The sequence below is a fragment of the Xenopus tropicalis genome, chromosome 7 (assembly GCF_000004195.4).
Source record: "Xenopus tropicalis strain Nigerian chromosome 7, UCB_Xtro_10.0, whole genome shotgun sequence".
Classification (NCBI taxonomy): Eukaryota; Metazoa; Chordata; class Amphibia; order Anura; family Pipidae; genus Xenopus; species Xenopus tropicalis.
In genome coordinates, this window is record NC_030683.2 from 125,477,566 (window position 1) to 125,494,147 (window position 16,582).

Below are 16,582 nucleotides of genomic sequence, written 5' to 3' on the forward strand. Positions count from 1 at the left end.
CTTTCAGAGCCAGGGAACAGTGTTGGAGGCACACGAGGGAGCAAAATACTTTGATAAGGTATAAACTGTGCCCTTTTGAGATGAAAGGTATGAAGAAAATGCTTGTTACAAAAATGCCTAAAGGCAAACTTGACTTCCCCATTCAGGCGATTAATTATACAGTATTTATAACATTTACTGGTCTGTGCTTTATTGACCTTCTTAAGCAGAAAATAAGGAACCCCCCACACACACACAATGATCCATAGATTGTGACCCATGCTTCTTCGGAACTCCTAAACCTTCATTTTAGATGTCAAGCTCTTTAAACAAGAGGGTTATTTCTCTCTGTAGAGAACACAATAGAAAATTGAAGGAAAGAGGAGCAGTGCGAGGAAAGGTGATTGGCAGTGGAAAGAAGGGGTAAATATGGACAAACCAAAGTTGAAAAAGAATCTGGAATGTGAAGAAATTCTGGAAGAAGTAAGAAAAAAAAAAACGAGCAAAGGAGGAGAGTAAACCATAAAAACAAATGGGAGAGAAAAGGAAAACAGAGCATGGAATGTCAAAAGAGGAGAAGATTAGAGTATCTGTTATGTATATGACTGTGGGCCTCTGCCCTGTGATGCCTGGTCACATAGCAAGGCCTCTGTTGGTGGAGCTCGGTGGTGGCTAGGGTTGTCACCTGTCCAGGTCTGACCTAGACAGCCCTGTCTTTGGTAGGGCTGTCTGGGTCAAAACTGGCTGCATTGTTTTCCCAATTTGGAAAACCGGGCAGGGTTCATAGCAGGTTGGTCATAGACCCTCCCCCGTGTTGACGGTGGACCGCCTCAATGATGTCACCGGCTCGACCAGCACCGTCACGCCCAGCCTCCCTGGAGTTCCCACTGCAAAAAAATCCAGTAGCACACTGAAGTTGCAAGCCGTGTACAGCTTGCAACTTCAGTGTGCTACTGGATTTTTTTGCTGTTGGATATTGACCCCCATGCAAGGTGAGGTTCTTTAAGTATTTGCACCTGATACCCGTTTGGGTAAGTTAACAGAGAGTTGAACTCCCCAATACTGCTATTGCTATATTATTTTCCCTGGAGTTCCCAGACAGGAGAGGTGGCAACCTTAGTGGTGGCCCAGCAGAAGAACTGTGCTTTACTTCATAATCTGATAAAATGTTGATGTCTGTCCGTAGGAAGAACCACACAGTAAGATTTTGAATTCCCCCACCTTATTGTTACAGTAACTGTGTAGACCTGGCTGTTACTGTCTAAATAATGGCACTCGTATTGCCCAAGGTACCTTGCTCCTTGGGCTGGGCAAGTGAGCAATGCTTGAGGTGCCAGTCTCCTCTAGTCTAACTTGTATGAAATGTTCTTGGGAATGTCAGTGCCAACTGCCTCTCTCTATCTATAAAGTACTTGGGATTCTTGTATAGTGAATCCCTTCAGATTCAGATTCGCTCATCACTATTCTTGTACCTACTGCGGCTCAGTGTATTACTTTAGTGGTGCCAATATTGTTTCTACAGTGCCAGAACCTCTCAGTGCATAACATTCTGTGGATGCCAGTGCCTACTATACAATATATTTAGGTTGTCAGTGTCCGCTGATTCTGACTATATAAAGCGCTTGATGTGGAGAAGCCTCTACTCATATTGTATGATGGTGGTGCTATTCCCCATGTCTCTCAGTGTATAATGTGCTGGACATAGGAACAGGCTGACTTAGCCTATAGGCCATACATGGTATATTTATCAGGCAAGAGAACTTTATGAGGTCAGGCATATAATTTTAAATACATTTTATTCAATGATCAACACAAAATGTTGGTGCCATTTTATGACACAAGTTCATAACATTTCAGATCACCAACTTGTACCAAAGATAGTCCATGTGTAGCCAAGATACAGATAGGTAGATATAATGTAGTCCTTGATCTTAATGTTCCTCCAGGTAACACAAATCCAATGGGGCTAATCATTCCATAAGACTCTGGAATGCATTACAAATATGTTGGTCCTCCCTTTAGAATTAAAAAGGTTTGAAATTGGTTTCAGGACACATTTGCCCCTCTTTCAAAATGGACTTTAGCCATTGTTTTTCCATACTCCTCCCCACAGAAAGAGGATACTATTTCATCCCTTTGGGCAAGGGCACATGAAGAATATTCTCCTGTACCTGTCAGTGGAGCTAAAACCAGTGAGCATATAGCAACGGACCCTCTTATCTCCATCTGGCCACAAAATGTTGACCATGGACAGCTAGTTTTGTGTATGATTGGTCACTTTTCACTCATGAAGGCTTTTTACCAGATGGTTTGTAGATGCATCGGGTTGTCCATGTCGTCAGCGATTTTGGTGGGATCCAGGAGTACAAGCATGGAGAAATTTCTGTCAGTGAGTCATTGAATAGTCTTGGGTGATATTGCCCTGATGCATGATAAAGGAGATGGAAAGGAATTTTGGCAAGCTACAATGCTATATTTATTCTGCAGAAAACTTTACGATACCCAAGTAACAGTCATAGAAGCTCCCTCTGTTTGTTTAAGATAGCAGCTGCCATTTTAGCTTGGTCTCAGTACTTTCCATGCTGCAGGTCTGGCTGCTGGTAGCTCAGATTACAGCAGAGATGGTTGGGGGAGAGAGCAAAGAGGAGAGGGGGAGAGAGAAGAGAGGAGCAATCTGTACAGACTTGTGCCATGCCCTGAATGATTTTTCTGAGAGAGGAAGTCGGATACCAAGGAACATGTGTACACGAAAGAAGAAAAGAAATCCTGTTTCTTTTGATAAAGGACTCAGTGCAGCTTTTCTTTGAGAGTTTATGGCTGTATTTACATAGAGCTTTCTGATTAAGTTTACTTAAGTTTTTACTTTTCCTTCTCATTTCAGAGCAGAATCCAGATTTTAGTATTCTGGGGAAATAAACTGAAGCATCTAGGGTGGAAAGAACAAGAAGAGACACATTGACATGTGCAAGTGTTTGGTATTATACAACATTCAGTGGAAGTTTAGGGGGCAAGTCAAGCCCTTTTTTAAGTTTATTTTACACAGTAATAATTATCTTCTGACATTTTACATTTTTTTACATGTACATAGGGGCCTTTTGTATGACATGGGTGCCATTACCTGTTCCATTAACAGTAGGGACAACAGATCGGGTCCTCTAGAAAGCAGGGTGGAGCCCAGCAGACAGACATATATTTCCCTGCATTGTAGGAAGCGTTAGCACAACTTGTGGATCCCACTGCAGCCATGATCAGTTAATACAAGTTATGTTTTTTCTAATTTACAATATTTTATTATTCTTATACTCCCTGGGTGTGTCCGTCATTATCAGTTTATTGTTCTAATGCTCCATCTCTCTCGTCTCATCTTTTTTGAAACTTTTTTTTACAAACTTTGTCACACAAAAACTGCTGAGCCACCAAAAGGGCCAATCCAACCTGTAGTTGTAGATGTTTCTCCAGTAGAGATTCTGGTAAGAAGCCCAACCATGATTCCCAAGTTACATTTCCTGTGCTTCCTGCAACTTTTATTTGCACAGAAACCCAAAACAAGGCCAGATAATTGCATTTGTGTGTTCTAACTGGATTTTGTTATGGTGTGTGTCAACGGCTGCAGTGTAATCCACAAATTGTGAGCAACAGAACCACGACAAGGTCCTTCCTCAGTCTGTTGAAAAAAATTGTTGGGGTGCTTCACCGTGTCCATTGCTTGGACAATCCCCAAGGCTAACAGGTGTTCAGAAGAAGAAACAATTTGAATTAATCATAAGAATTGATATAGCATTAACCTGATGCCAATCTGCAAAGAAAAGACAAATGATACATTATACTTACCCCATTTATTCTGAGAAGCTTGTGGTCCTCTTGTTGCCTCAGGGTGCCTTATTATAGAAGTGGCCCTTTTGCCAAAAATGTCTGGGGCGTCTTTAAATATAACAGTGGCTTTACTCTTATTGGATATGAATAGTGGGAAAGAAACTGATTCAGTGCTACATATTCCCTGTTACCTACAGTTTAGAAAGTTACATTAAATGAAAAAAACTCCCAAAAATTCCCATGTTTTGCTGTTTTTTTTCTGCGATGACAACAAAGCTGAACTTCTCAACAGCAACCCAGGGATCTACCCCTTTAAAGGCGACCTAATACTCTAATAAATATTTCCAAATCCTTTTTGTATCATGTAAGTAGAGCAAAACAAATGTTACTTACACTATATAAATGATTGAATTTCTTTTTCCTTCGGTCTTGGAATTTACAGTCACAGCCAGCAGGCCAGCGCCATTTTGTGTACACTGTTATTAAGGCAATCTTTGTATCTTATGCCTTTGCCATCTATGTGATATCTGGGAAGTGCACAATGGAAAGTTAAAGTGATTGTAATTAAAAAATCTGAGCTGTCGATCATTTCTTGCCTGCCCTGCCCCTCCGACATAGAGGTGGGGCAAGCAATATATGATTGACAGCTCAAATTTTGAAATACCTTATAACAGGTATGGATGATTTAATAAAAAAAAAAATTTGGGTTTCATGTTTCATTATGAGATTCCAGGTCCCAAGCATTCTGCATGATAGGTGTACAGATACAGGTACAGGTACAGGTACTCCTGACTCCATGTTGGCTTAGCATTCAGGGGGATGCAGTAGAATCAGGAATGACCTCTAATGAGCATTGGAACCACAAAAAAAACCCATTAATTAAAGGTGCTTACGTCAAATGGTGCTTCTTGCACTTCTCTATAGTTGCGCTCTGCGTCGCTCAATCCTTACTTTCTTCTGTGCCAAACTGAGGGCTGCTGTGCCTATCGATATGGTAACGCCTAGAGTTGCCACCCCCTCTGACCCAGGAGGTAGATTCAGGGTTCCCAAAGCGAGCTATGTCAATTGCTGCAGTGTAGTTGTGTGGATGTTTTTTCAAAAATTTTAATGCAACTTATGTCGAACTTCAGCAAAAATATGACTTAAAAAAATTCATCACGTGTCAAAAAAAAGTTGTGGTTGTGTCAAAATGGGTGGAATCACGTCAAAAATAGGCGGGTTTGCGGGGAAAAACAAAGGCGCGGGACAAAATTTGCCATGGAAAAATTGGCAGGCGCGTCAAAAAAGAATTGCACATGTGTAAAAAATGACGTGCAACAATTTTTTTTTTCATTTTTGCCATTTCGAGAATTTTTAGCTGTTCCGTGAATCTTCTGCAAGATTCGCTACATTTTTGGCGAAGTAAAATGGTACAGATTCGCTCATCACTATCAGAGAGTTGATTCTAACAGTGTTTGTAGGAATTTCACTGTGGAAAGCTCTTCACTCTTATATAAAAGTGCCCCATTTTGTTTAGACCGTAATTTTTCTTTTTCCTTCTCTGATGTTGCAAACACTAAACATCGTTTCAATAACATTGTTGTGGATGTAACTGGATTTGCAGGATTTGACATTTTTTGGACATTAGGGTGTGGCAATATATTATAATTTATTAAAAAGTTATGAGTGGATGAAAAATAAAGTTGAAATGTTGGAAAAACAAAATTAGTTGTCATTTGATATAAAAGAATCGGAATTAGTGATGAGCAAATCTGTCCCATTTCGCTTCACTAAAAAATTTGTGAATCTTTTTAAAGATGACAAAAATTATCGAAATGGTAAAAATGTTGCACATCAAAAATATTGTTAGTGATGGGGGCAAAATATTGCCAGGCATGGATTTGTGACGAACTTCCACGTTTCACCATTGGCATCAAAATACGCCACGGAAAAATTCGCTGCACGTCGAAAAATTGTCACCTGCTTAAAAAAAAATGTTCCGCCCATTAAAAAAATGGCACACTTAAACAAAAAATTGTGCATGTCATATTTTTTGACATGAGCCATTTTTTAATGAGCGCAACAATTTTTTTTTAAACAAAAATCCACCAATGGCAAAGCGTGGAAGTGTGCCGCGAATCCATGCCTGGTGGATTATTTCGCCCATCACTAATCAGAATCATAAAGCCAATTTATTCAAGGATAATTAGAATATACAGACGGGAAGGGTGCCTTAGAGTGGTTACTTACCCAACAACCTCCTGAAGTCCTTCTCTGTATGCAACCGGAGAAAAACCTTCCAGAGCGGCGAAATATACAAAGAAAAATGTCCTTCCAGAATCAAAATCCTGCAGCTGAGTGAACGCCAGTTACTTCTGACTTTAGTAAATGGTTGGACCTTCTTTTTTATATTGCTCAGTCCCAGCGATGTTCTTTCTTCCGCAGTGAAATTTGAGAATCAAATTTCAGTGAAATTTCAGTGAAATTTGAGAATCAAATTTCAGGAACCACTTGCTTTTTGCAGTTTTTATGGGAACGACGACAATTTGCTTATTAATATTTAATGTGAGTGAGAAATAATTGTTTATATGTGCCTTGTTACTATTAATATTGGGATAAACACTCACTTGGTTAATTTTTTAACCATTGCGAATTGTATCTCCGGGACGTACCATCCCAGAATTTTTTTTAAAAATCTGTTTTTTACGTTTTTTCATTTAATAACCATTGTTTTTTAACCAGATTCAAAAATTTTTCCAAGATTTACTATAATAAAAATCCGATTTCAACAATTCACCAGGTTAAACTTGCCGACTTCACGTAGAAGTCAATGGCAAAGTTTCCTTTTCCCTTTCCTTAAAGTTCTTTCTTTTATCTCGGAACTTTACAGATTTCACTGGATTTTGTCCAAAATGTCGACTTTTTCAAATTGTTGCAGCGACACTTTGATACAAATTGGATTCGACAATTCGAAAAAGTCAAGTTTTATGACTTTTCTCGCAGCTACTTTTCCTTGCGACTTTTTTTTAAGTAAATATTTGACATTTGGGAAAAGAGATTCGTTGAATTTGAAAATAAAAAAAGTTAGAAATTATGGAGTTTTAGTAAATCTGCCCCTAGGAGTTTTATGTCATTATTTGTTATTTGTTTGTTTTTTAACAATAATATATATAATTTTTTTTAAAATGCTCTTCATTTGCTCACTAGCACTTTGGTGACATTTTTCACCACATCCAGGCCCGGATTTGTGGGAAGGCCACAAAGGCCCGGGCCTAGGGCGGCAAAAATTGGGGGGCGGCATGCCGCCCCGCCGCACCAAAATATTAAGGTTTTTCGCACATACGGAGCAGTGGGGACCTCTCCCCCACTGCTCTGTATGTGATTCAAAAGGCCTGCGCATGCGCGATCGCGAGTTTGCGCATGCGCGGGGGGGAGGTTCGCCGTTCACGCATGCGTGGGGGGAGGTTCGCCGTTCGCGCATGCGCAGGGGGGCGCGACAGTGTCCAACACCAGCCAACACTCTCACCAACAGTCATTTCCACTCAACTCCAACATAATCATACCCTTTAGATCCACTATTGATGAATAAACAGGTTTTTTCCTACCTAGTATCCCATTGGGACCTGCCAGAATCAGCTTGTCGACCTTGAAACTCCAGCACCCAGTAAAGTTAACGTTGCTTGTTGATGACAAACTGATGACACCAGAGGAGAAGGACCCAGGAAGTTTATAGTAGCCGGTGTTCTTCCCACTGTTAATGCCGGCCTGTAGAATGAAACATTACCATTAAATTAAGGTCACCTCCAATGTAATTTCTATGGAGATGATTACGATGCTTTTCTAAATCCAAGAATGGTCCATCAATGCAAAATAATTAGATTTTTTTCATTGCATCAAGACTTAGGGGTGGTCCTTTCACTTCGAATTATAGTTTTCCAACACTATTCATGTTATTTAAGCCATGTTAAATTCATGATTCAAGGTTTTCATGTTTTTTTTTTTTACACATTTCTGCATTTTGTTGGTTGCAGTTTTTAAGAAATAAGTAGACAATCTTGCTTCTTTAAAAATGAGTTTAGTTGTACTAGAAAAAAAACTCTAAAATGACACAAATTTGAATTTTGATAATTTTTTTAATCAAAATTCTAATTTGTGAATTTGAGTTTTTTTTTTCATTTCTAATAAACTTGAAATTTTACCAAACTTGAATATTTGCTCATTTATTAAAAAACGTAGACTATAAAAAAAACTCAATAAAATGGTGAAAAAAAACTTGAATGTATCAAATTTGTATTCTACTCTAAGGGGCTGATTTACTAAGACACGATTTCGAATCCGAATTGGAAAAATTCCGATTGGAAACGAACATTTTGCGACTTTTTCGTATTTTTGGCGATTTTTGCGGCGTCTTTACGATTTTCACGTAAAAACGCGATTTTTTTCGGCGTCTTTACGATTTTTGCGTAAAAACGCGAGTTTTTCGGCGTCTTTACGAAAGTTGCGCAAAGTCGCGATTTTTTCGTAGCGTTAACACTTGCGCGCAAAGTCGCGCCTTTTTCGTAGTGTTAAAACTTAAAAGGCGCGACGTTTCGTGCAAGTTTTAACGCTGCGAAAAAATCGCGACTTTGCGCAACTTTCGCAAAGACGCCGAAAAACTCGCATTTTTACGCAAAAATCGTAAAGACGCCGAAAAAAATCGCAAAATTACCGATCATTGCGAAAAAAACGCAATCGGACGCATTCGGCCCGTTCGTGGGTTAGTAAATGTGCCCCTAAAAGTTGCAGTTTTTAAGAAATAAGTAGACAAATCTTGCTTTTTTAAAAGTAAGTTTAGTTGTGGTAGAAAAAAAACCTCTAAAATGACACAAATTTGAATTTTGATAATTTTTTTTATTTATCATAATTCTAATTTGTGAATTTTAGAGGGTTTTTTTCAGTTCTAATAAACTAACTAAAGGTTACCAAACTTGAATATTTGCTCATTTATTAAAAAAATAAGACTATAACAAAACTTGAAGTTGAATAAAATGGTGAAAAAACATTTGAATGTATCAACTCTTTAAAAAAACCTCCAAAAAAAATCTCACAAGCATAGTTTTACATTCAAGTTTTTCAAAATGTTTAAATTATATTCATTTGAAACCATAATTTGAATTCATAAGTTTTAGCTAAAAAAATGAATTGCAAAATTGCTGAAAAAATTTGAATACGAATGTTCATAAATCAGTCCCTAAATGTGAATAAGTGCCTTTGAACAACAGTGTTTAGATCCTCTTTAAGATAGCTTTTCCCAATATTCTTTCACTTTTTCAGAATAAAATAAATAAATAAAATGATCTGATTAAGTAATTGGCTCATTTTATCACTTCTCATTGATTTTTTTTAGCCAGATAATGCTTTCCAGCATTTGAAAATATTTTTTATTTATGGGCCAAAAATGTCAAAGTTTGCTTGAAAAAGTTTGAGCTGCTCTGAGCACAATCATCCATCTGATCTCCCCAATCCTAATGAAATACAGGGAGAAAGAATTCACACAATTGTGGAACAAATAGTGCTGATATGGAGTACGACCAGGGAAACTATCTGGGATATCCCCGCCCCCATGCCCCATCAGAAGGATCCTCCCCAAAGCTTTAAAAGCCACCCCCACCCCCTCTATGGCGTCTTTTTTTCCTTCTGCTTTCCTTGCTCCACTGGAAGCAACATTTTTGCTTTTTAGCCTTGGGAAAGCATTAGGTAACTGGAAATGGCACCTAGGGACTGGGGTTTTTTGGTCCATGAGATCTTTTCCCCTGCACATTATCTCATGTCCTGGGATCTTCGGCTCTGTTCTGCTTGATAAGGTAGGGCAATGCTGTTTGGTATATTTGATCCCATGTGCCTTTCTGGTTTGTCATAATGGCATCCAATGGCAAGTGCTAGTCCCCCCATCCGTAGGCCTTCCCAGGCCGTGAGTGTCTGGTGGCAATGGTGTGTGGCCCGACACACTTAATATTTTTGCGGATGGGCGGGGGAGGTGGAAGTTAGCAGTCCTCAACATTTAGTTAGTGGCCTGAGTCTGGCGATCTCCATAATCCTTTTTGTTCTACTGTGTGGAGAGATTTTTATTTTTTTTTTGAATGAAGCCAGAGCTCGAAGCCTACCGCCTCCCTCACAAAGTCTTTCCTAAGGTCTTGTATTAAGAGGTGTTTTAAAAAAAAAAAAAAAAAAAAGGGCCTGACAACCCGCTGTCTTTAAACTTTGGGCTGCATTATGTACTACAGATGGGTTAGTTTGCCTACTAGTTGTTACATACCTGGATAGCTTTAGCTGAATCTAACCAGTCAAATATTATGGTTACTTGCAGACAGATTGGGTGATTCATTGAACCTTTCAGTTGCTCTGGATTGTGTTGCAGTTGCTAGGGCAGAGCCATGTAGTAACCTTGGGAACTGCCTAATGAAATGTATTCCTGAGTAGCCTCAGGTGAATGTGATTATGTGCTAAGCTACACTCTACCTGAGCTTTCCAGAGATTGCAGCAGTCCTGTGTTATGGCTACTTGCTGATACATGGGGTAATGCGTCAACTCCTTTCAGCTGCCCGCATTGTGTTATGGTTACTAGGGCACTGTAGTGTAGTTACTACTAAGAACTGGCTAATTAGATGCATTCCTGAGTAGCCTCAGGTGAATGTGATTACATGATCAGCTACACTCCAGCTGAGCTTCCCAGAGAGTTGCACCAGTTCTGTGTTATGGCTGCTGCTGCTACACCAGGTAATGCACTAACATTTCACTTACTGTGGAAGGTGTTTATAGCAGTCAGGGCATTATAGAGTGGAAGTACCTCTGAGATCTGTATCTGCATTAGCTGGGTATAATTATGTGTATGCACATGGATCCAGTACTTCCAGAGTTCCCAGAGTATAGTATATGGGCTGGGAAGGTAAGGTTCTATATACTGATTATCAGTCCTCCTTTAGGAACCTCTTTCCAGTTTTTGATGCCTAAGGTAGGCCATAACTGTTGGCTTAGAGAGCTATAATATTATAGAAATTGAGAGCCCTTTATTCTGATCACTCAAAGGTGTTTTGTAGCACACTGCAGAGGGCTGTAATCCTTACCTTGTCAGCCAGCGGCAATTATTGGCCACGCTTTGGGGTCCCCAGGCCAGGCTTGTGTTGCTACCGGCAAACTAACACAATTATTTGATTTGTGATTAGCATTCATAGGTTTTAGTGTATTGCCATGTAGTTTTCATTCAGGCTATGCATTGGCACATTGCCATTAAGTGTTCCTATACTTATGCTGTATGTTTCTCTATACCAGTGGTCCCCAACCAGTGGCTCGCGAGCAACATGTTGCTCCCCAACCCCCTGGATGTTGCTCCCAGAGACCCCAAAGCAGGTGTTAATTCTTGAATTCCTGACTTGGGGCCAAGTTTTGGTTGCATAAAAACCCGGTGTACTGCCAAACAGAGCCTTCTGTAGGCTGATAGTCCATATAGGGGCTACCAAATAGCCAATCACAGCCCTTATTTGGCACCCCCAGGTACATTTATCATGCTTGTGTTGCTCCCCAACTATTTTTCCATTTGAATGTGGCTCACGGGTATAAAAGGTTGGGGATCCCTGCTCTATACAATAATCACCAGCAGATTTTTTTTTCACTTTTCCAAGATTTAGAACCCTGTATTATGCATGCTCAAACTGCATATGTCTGGGTACCAGATAATATTCATTATTTCTTCAGCAACCATTGGTTGGTAATAATTTGGCCAGTAAGCATACGTAAAGCTTTAGCTGACTGAAGGTTTTGCTGTACTGGGCAATGTGCATGTTCATGAATCTGCAGCCCAAACAGAGTGCATCTCCAGCATTTCCAAATCTGTGCTATTAGCATGCCTAAAGCTGCAGCACAATTCATGGTTCCTGTATTATGCATGCTTAAACTGCAAATGCCGGGGTACAAGACAATATTCATTAGTTTCTGCAGCAACCAGAGTCTGGTACCAGTTTGGGCAGTAAGCATACCTAGAGCTTTAGCTGACTGTTTGCTGTACTGGGCAATGTGCATGTTTATGAATCTGCAGCCCAAACAGAGTATTATGTCCAGCATTTCTTTTATCTGTGCTATTAGCATGCCTAAAGCTGCAGCACAATTCATGGTTAACTGTGTCCTATTATTGATAAGCTTCATAAACTGTTGCCAGTTCAGGGTTTTGTAGGCCTTTTTTGCAGTGCTTCTAAGACCAGGTAGTATGTATGGGCCAAGCTGCAGGTTTCATTGGGCCCTGTGGTATGCAAGCTGAATGCATTATGGTTATAACTACAGCTGAACCAAAAGGGTTAGGCTGTAGTTCAACTGTGGGGCCATTGGGCCTGTAGTAATTATTGAGCCTGGTATAAACCATGATCCATAATATGCTGCCAAACAAACATTCCTCTGAGTTTGCAGTTATTCTAGAGCCCAGCAACATGCGGTCCTCTGTGCCGCAGGGAGGCATCACTTTAGTAGTCTATACACTTGGTGAACAGCATCTGACTTGTGTGTTCTACAGGGCTCTCTCATGAATTTGATCTACATGGTAAGTCAGTTCGAAAACATTTGAGTACAATAGGGGCTGGCTCCATGACCAGTTTGAAGCAAACCCATCAGCGTGTTCATGAATCTCCGCATTGCTTGTGTATAACACAGCCTTTTTTGAAAGGTGCCATTACACTTGTTGGTATTGCCTCTTGGGAGCTAAAGGCTGGCAGGTTGCAGCCAATCTCATGGCATCTGCTGGATCGCAGTAGCTCAAGCAGGGTAATAAGATGGCATGTACATTACATCTTAATTATGTTGCTGGGTATCGTCTCTGCCTTGAATAGCTTCACAGCTGGACGCTTGTTTTCGAAGCTCTGTTTTTTGTTGATGGTTTAGGTGATTGTTTCCCAGCAAGCAGCCGTTAAATAGACTTTATGCATCACCTTGCTAAGCTATCATTGTCACTTCTGTTGGGTTCGGAGGGTCTAACCCTTGCATTGAATTAGCTGTGGGAGTACAGCTGTTTAGGCATATTGTATACATTCTACAGGGCTTGAGAATATATAAAGGTTCACCTGCCCTCCAATTACATGCTCTGAGTAAATATTTTGGGGTAGCTGGCATTCCATACCTAGTTCCCCCAAGAGGACACGTGTTTGTTCTCTGGGTTTTCTGTTATATACTGTTCTGATTGCAGGGCATATGGCATGGAATGACCTTGTCTCTCAGGGGATGTGTCACATTCACACTGCTTGGGATGACCTATGCTTTCAATTTATGGACTGTGCCATCAGTCTTTAGAGGTAATTCCTACCTACATCTCCCTGCCTAGGGCCCAGTTATCTGGCCCATAGTATTGCCTGCGCAACAGTTAATTACTTGCCCTGAAGTATTCTCCCTTGGGTGAGGGTGCCTCCAGCTGGGAAGCTTGAGACAGGGTGTTTTTGGCTTCCATCAGATTAGTCCGGATACAGGGCATACACACTGGTTAGGTCTAGAAGCTCTAAGGCTTAACTCATACTTGAACATTCCTTATTCCTACCCAGTTGTCTACATTGGCTGGGATTATGTCTTCCTGTTCCTATGCTATATATTAGTTTAGCGGCATGGTGGCTATGAGTATGCCTTCCCATCCAGGATATTTCATATGTAGTGGCATTGCTGTTCATGTCTTCTGCTTGGCTTGCTCAGGGAACAAGGAAGTAATGAGTCATGGGTTGCCCTGCTTGTCGCATTTTATGCCAGTCATCCTCAGAAATGTTTACCATAAAGGGACAGCATATATCCCAAAAATTAGGGACTGTTTTGTCATTGCAGTACCTGAGATTCCTGGAATTAGGTTACCCTTGTGGAGTGTTATCATTCTAGTATGTGACCTCGGCATGAGAGCAACCTTTAAAGATTGTTATGGGATAGAGTGCTACTAGCGGTCAAGAGTACAGCATAAGCACATATAGGACTCATAAAGGTCTGACAGGGCTCACATGGGTTCTGCCTATAGTACTTCCTTCATGATGCATATCTTCTACCTTGTGATGTTCATGTTGCATTCGTTTCAGATACTGATGTGTATAGAGACCGGATTCTCTGCTATGGTTTAGCAGGTATTTTCCACTTGCGGTGAATTTCACAGCTGTCAAATGGTATGCCTCTAAATAGTTTTGTGAAATTCTGGGAGTTTGTTCTTAAGGTGTGTCAGGCACTGTCCCACCTCTAACCAAGTGGCGATGAGATGGTCAATTTAGGGTCACACTCGCTGTGTGTGTTTCTCTGTGTAGGTCTGGGTCCTAGCAGGATCTTCTTTCCTTAAGGTGCCCATACACGGGCCGACTATAGCTGCCGATATCGGTCCCTTGGACAGATTCGGCAGCTAATCGGTCCGTGTATGGGCACTCCCGACTAGCCTGCCCGACCGATATCTGGCCTCAAATCGGCCAGATCTCGATCGGGCAGGTTAGAAAATCTGGTCGGATCGGGGACCGCATCGGCTCGTTGATGCGGTCCCCGAACCGACTGCCCCATTGCCGCAATATAATCCGATTGTTTGGCCCCAGGGCCATACTTACCGTGATTTTCCTTTCCTGGGAGTACTCCATATCGGCATGTTCCCATCCCTTATGCAATGGTAGTCTTAAAGCTCGTAACAAAGACGCCATAGAGGGGGTGGGGGTGGCTTTTAAAGCTTTGGGGAGGATCCTTCTAATGGGGCATGGGGGCGGGGATATCACAGATAGTGCTGATATGGAGTACTCCCAAGGAAGGGAAATCACGGTAAGTATGATACAATTTTCCCTTTTCAGTTGAAAAATACCATCCTTTCATAAATCAGTATCAAATTCTATGGGAAATTCCTGCAACCCAGCAAAATTGTTGACACAAATTTTCACTCAGGGGAAAGTGCCAGGAAAGACTGATAAATACAGGAAAAATTCCTGATATTGGTTATAAAATTAAAAGAAACATTTTTTAATAAAATTGCCCCTCAGGGCAGATATAATCTTGATACCATTGTTTTTAGATATCCTTCACTTACCAGCACTGACATGCCTCCCAATCCTATTTGACTTGCTCCCCCAGCGGCTGTGCCCGTTGTCCAGTTGATATCCGCATAATTGAACAAAAGGTAAGTGACATTCCCATCGCTGCTCAGGATGGTCTGAAATGTGTTCACCTATCATAACAGAACATGGGGGCAGATAAATGTTTAAGTTCAGTCATTTTTCTCAATGGTAAAATTTGATTCACATTTATGATGACATCGTTCAGGACAAATTTTTTGGAACAATAATTAATTGCAAGAAAATTTTTGGAATTTTTTGTATTGGATGATGGAATGTAGGGGCTCAGCCTGAATGCCATTTAGGGTCTTTTTTTCTCCACTAGATAGACCTGAAAGCACATTTTGAAGGTCAATTAGGGTGAGATTTGGGGTTAGAATATATTGGCTAGTGATGAGCGAATCTATCCCGTTTCATTTCACCGAAAAATTCACGAAATTTGTGAAACCGTGAAAAAATTGTGAAATGGTGAAAATGTTCACCAAAAAAAATCCCAAAAAAGTTTTTTTTTCCCGAAAGCACAAATAGTAAAAAAAAAATTCCTTCCTGACTCCAAGATGGCAATCGGACCAGTCCCTGGGGCAACTTGTACTGAGAGCTATCTCCCATACCCCTGTATTCCCTCACTTGTACTGAGAGCTATCTCCCCTACCCCTGTATTCCCTCACTTGTACTGAGATCTATCTCCCCTACCCCTGTATTCCCTTACTTGTACTGAGAGCTATCCCCCCTACCCCTGTATTCCCTCACTTGTACTGAGAGCTATCCCCCCTACCCCTGTATTCCCTCACTTGTACTGAGAGCTATCCCCCATACCCCTGTATTCCCTCACTTGTACTGAGAGCTATCCCCCCTACCCCTGTATTCCCTCACTTGTACTGAGAGCTATCCCCCCTACCCCTGTATTCCCTCACTTGTACTGAGAGCTATCCCCCCTACCCCTGTATTCCCTCACTTGTACTGAGAGCTATCTCCCCTACCCCTGTATTCCCTCACTTGTACTGAGAGCTATCTCCCCTACCCCTGTATTCCCTCACTTGTACTGAGAGCTATCCCCCCTACCCCTGTATTCCCTCACTTGTACTGAGAGCTATCCCCCCTACCCCTGTATTCCCTCACTTGTACTGAGAGCTATCCCCCCTACCCCTGTATTCCCTCACTTGTACTGAGAGCTATCCCCCATACCCCTGTATTCCCTCACTTGTACTGAGAGCTATCCCCCCTACCCCTGTATTCCCTCACTTGTACTGAGAGCTATCTCCCCTACCCCTGTATTCCCTCACTTGTACTGAGAGCTATCTCCCCTACCCCTGTATTCCCTCACTTGTACTGAGAGCTATCTCCCCTACCCCTGTATTCCCTCACTTGTACTGAGAGCTATCCCCCCTACCCCTGTATTCCCTTACTTGTACTGAGAGCTATCCCCCCTACCCCTGTATTCCCTCACTTGTACTGAGAGCTATCCCCCCTACCCCTGTATTCCCTCACTTGTACTGAGAGCTATCTCCCCTACCCCTGTATTCCCTCACTTGTACTGAGAGCTATCCCCCCTACCCCTGTATTCCCTCACTTGTACTGAGAGCTATCTCCCATAACCCTGTATTCCCTCACTTGTACTGAGAGCTATCTCCCCTACCCCTGTATTCCCTCACTTGTACTGAGAGCTATCCCCCCTACCCCTGTATTCCCTCACTTGTACTGAGAGCTATCCCCCCTACCCCTGTATTCCCTCACTTGTACTGAGA

General features: G+C 41.4%; 1 protein-coding gene across 2 annotated transcripts in view; it reads right to left on the reverse strand.

Annotated features, from left to right (window-relative positions):
• Positions 1 to 1,756: 1,756 nt before the first annotated feature.
• LOC100485083 (mucin-4-like) overlaps positions 1,757 to 16,582 on the reverse strand; it is a 75,296-nt gene continuing 60,470 nt past the window's right edge. For both annotated transcript variants that reach the window (XM_012954018.3, XM_031905823.1), the window contains 3 exons: positions 14,813 to 14,950; positions 7,377 to 7,536; positions 1,757 to 2,905 (listed from right to left, as the gene is read on the reverse strand). In XM_012954018.3, the coding sequence (XP_012809472.2) occupies positions 2,547 to 2,905; positions 7,377 to 7,536; positions 14,813 to 14,950 (657 nt within the window). In that variant the 3' untranslated portion in view covers positions 1,757 to 2,546. The remainder of the gene's footprint in view (positions 2,906 to 7,376; positions 7,537 to 14,812; positions 14,951 to 16,582) is intronic.